Genomic DNA, 3238 nt, shown 5'->3' with positions numbered 1-3238 from the left:
AAAAAAAAAAAGAGAAACTGTTTTATCGATAGTTACGCTTTTTTCTGTTGAACCTACGATTAGTTTGTTATCCCGCCAAATCTCTGTTATTCTTTCTTTCGTGTATGAACGTATATACACTCAACGTAATGGCGATGCAATGTCAAAACTTGCATTGACGAAAAAAAAATTGCAAAAACACACTGTTTTTTCAAGATAAGTCACGGGAAAATCACATTTTTTCGTCTGGAACGCACTAGCTTCAAACTGTCGTGACGTAACGACCGTGGTAATGATTTTTCCCGCTTGATTTAACACGCTTACGCGTTTGACAATTCCACAATACACCGATCTTCGTGAACCGAGATGTCACGTATCGAAATGGTTGCCTCTCGATTTCTGCTTAATATTTGACATGCACGCGAATTCTTCGTCGGATTCGCTTGACCTTGACACCGTGTTCTAGATCCCGGCTCAGCAGGAAATCCGTACACGAAGACACATACGGATCACAAGAGAGCATCGATCGACGAGCAGAGCAGTTACCATCAGATCAAAACGCGTTTCAGATGCATACGCTGATCTTTCTCCCCGCTCCGACGTTACATCGTGTGAAACGTAATAAAAACGAGACCCAAGGCACTATGTTACTTCGTGGAATCTCTAGCCTTGACACACTGTCCCAAATGTCTCTTAGAACGGAGAAAATATACGTAGACTATGCATTCTACGGATATAAGCCACAAATTTTATACCATATTTCGAGTAATGACAATATGGATAGTGCACACACGAACTTTCACGATTGAACGTCGATTTCAAACAGTTACGATGTATCGCTTATCTATACAACAAACAGTGCGATTCGATTTTACAGTTTACTTTACGATAATACAGCGAATACTTATTAAAAGCATGTCAAAACGTCAACACTTGTGTATATACGCCTCGTATATTTTCAATAATACATATATTCATCGAAATGAATATTTGCCAAAATCAGCTTAAAGAGCGTCAAGACGCAACACGTACGATAGTCAGATGCGAACTGCCGGTGGAGCGTTACCCCCACTCTGCGTAACAATCAACGTTACCCCCCTCCACGCAGACGACCAATCGTCGTTCCCCTCGTCTTCTTCCAATGCTATCCGCGCTCAGAACGCGCAGCATGATAACAACACATTTTTAGGCGGATCCCTTGTGTAAGGCTGCTTCCACTCGCGCGATAAGAAACAAATTTTCGTCGTGTGTCTTGTGCTGAATTTAAGCGCGAGAATTCGAGTATTATGTACGCTCTCGCGCTAACAGAATATCCTACTAACAATATCTTTGTTCTTCATTGAAGTAAATTGAACTTTCACGAATAACACAAAGAATAATGATAAAATATTATTATTCCGTTTATAAATAAACAAAAATCCTGTCGTATTTGTAGAATGTTTTAATTTACAATACATTAATATGCTCGTTTATACCAGCATCGAACAAATTCGCACCAATCGGAATACATTTTTTTGCACGAAATAAATATACGATGGACTTGACGTGTTTATTAGTTCGAGCCTCCTCCACCTTAAGCGTAATTTAGAATAGAAAAACTGGACTCTTACCCGTACGAGATTGTTGTTTCCGGCACAGAAGTGGAAGACAACGTGCCAGCATCATCCTCGTCCACGTCATCCTTCATTTTTTTTTATTTTTTTCCTGAAATTAAATAAAACCGGATGTTATTAGTTTTGTATTATTGAAATTTATCTTTCCAAGAAATCGTTCAACATCAATTCTCGTTAATTAAACATGGGGAAAATGGATGAATGAAAAATGAGAAAGGAAAATTGCGCACGATGCGGAAAATTGTAAACGTTTAATTGAAACGTAAATAAATGACATCAACGCCGATACTATGATATACGATGAAAAATAAGACACGTCGGAATTGTTGCATTATATGTCGACATTATAATCAAAAGATCTCATCGCAAATTATTTGCAACATTGATGATCAGACAGTTGATCGTATCTGTGACATGAAAAATATCATGAAAAATATCATGAAAATGCAGTAATACATTATAGATAACGAAGAACACGCAACCTGAAGAACGTTTTGTTTCAAACTATATAATCTTGAAACTATGAATTATTCGAAGAATCTATTGCACTTTTCTTTCTCTTTCACTAGCATTGAATTTATTCCTTCATACATTTGATGCCTGAAGATTGCCACAAAAGGAAATACTATGTAGAAAATTCGACCGATGAAATGATTTTTATGGATATGCTTTTATATCGATCCAATGAATATTTTATGCAAAGCTATACTTTTTTCTTAAAATATCATACCACACCAATGGACACTATCAATGTGAATAATCTAACGTACGAGATATATATACACGTTTCCTTTTCACTTGAAAAATTTTATTCTATTTTTCTTAAAAATCAACTTCAATTTTTAAAAATTTGTTAATGTAAGTATAATTATTTTTTCTTTATATTTTCACTCTTGTATCATTTCCATCGTATTTAAATCGTTTGCTTTTAATAATAAAAAATAAAGAATAAATTGTACGAATTTCTATGTACAGAATTCGAATCAATCTAATTTAATTTCTACATATATATATATATATCATACATCAAGAAAATCTAAAAAAATTTTAATTCAAAAATTTCGAATTCTAGTATAAATTAATGCAATTTTCGCATTTCTTAATATACGAAAACATATCGACAAAAATTTCATTTCATTTAAAGCTTAATAAAAATATATTCGATAACCATTAATATTTATAAATAACATTAAACACGGACAAGCGATTCGATACTTAATATCACGAACGAAACAAAAATTAATAACACTAATAATTAATAACACTTTTAACATAACATCTTTTTTTTTCATTTTAATTTTAAATCGTAACGAGTATCAAAACTGTGTTCATCACTTTCGAATAGACAAATACCCATGATTCCAACGATTATTAAAATCGTCGCCGATTGGAATGAAAAATCGATCGAAATCGATACAATCGAAAACGAAATTGCACCTCCACCTCCACGCCCAATAATATACTTTCTCTTCATCGAAATAACTTTAATCCCTGTGAGCGGCGGGGAAACATCTTCGTGGGTGCTATTAATAATAGCAGATTCGATATAGAAACGCGTATCGTTGTGCGTACCGTAATTTGCCGGAGGAAACGATGACGTTGAATCGAAACCGACAAATGTTCGATGCAGCGGGTAATCGGAGTAA

The 3238-nt window shown here is 34.5% G+C and overlaps 1 protein-coding gene across 2 annotated transcripts in view; it reads right to left on the bottom strand.

The window, feature by feature from the left end:
- Window positions 1-3238, bottom strand: part of LOC102671946 (neuronal PAS domain-containing protein 2-like) — a 69682-nt gene that overhangs the window by 55115 nt on the left and 11329 nt on the right. For both annotated transcript variants that reach the window (XR_421874.2, XM_006616306.2), the window contains exon 2: window positions 1590-1689. Coding sequence is in view for 1 of the 2 variants with exons in the window: in XM_006616306.2 (XP_006616369.1) it covers window positions 1590-1666 (77 nt within the window). In the remaining variant the exon portion in view is untranslated. The remainder of the gene's footprint in view (window positions 1-1589; window positions 1690-3238) is intronic.

The sequence above is a fragment of the Apis dorsata genome, unplaced genomic scaffold (genome assembly GCF_000469605.1).
Source record: "Apis dorsata unplaced genomic scaffold, Apis dorsata 1.3 scaffold_257, whole genome shotgun sequence".
NCBI lineage: Eukaryota > Metazoa > Arthropoda > Insecta > Hymenoptera > Apidae > Apis > Apis dorsata.
Note: the sequence above shows the minus strand (reverse complement) of the source record. Positions and strands in the feature narration are given on the sequence as shown.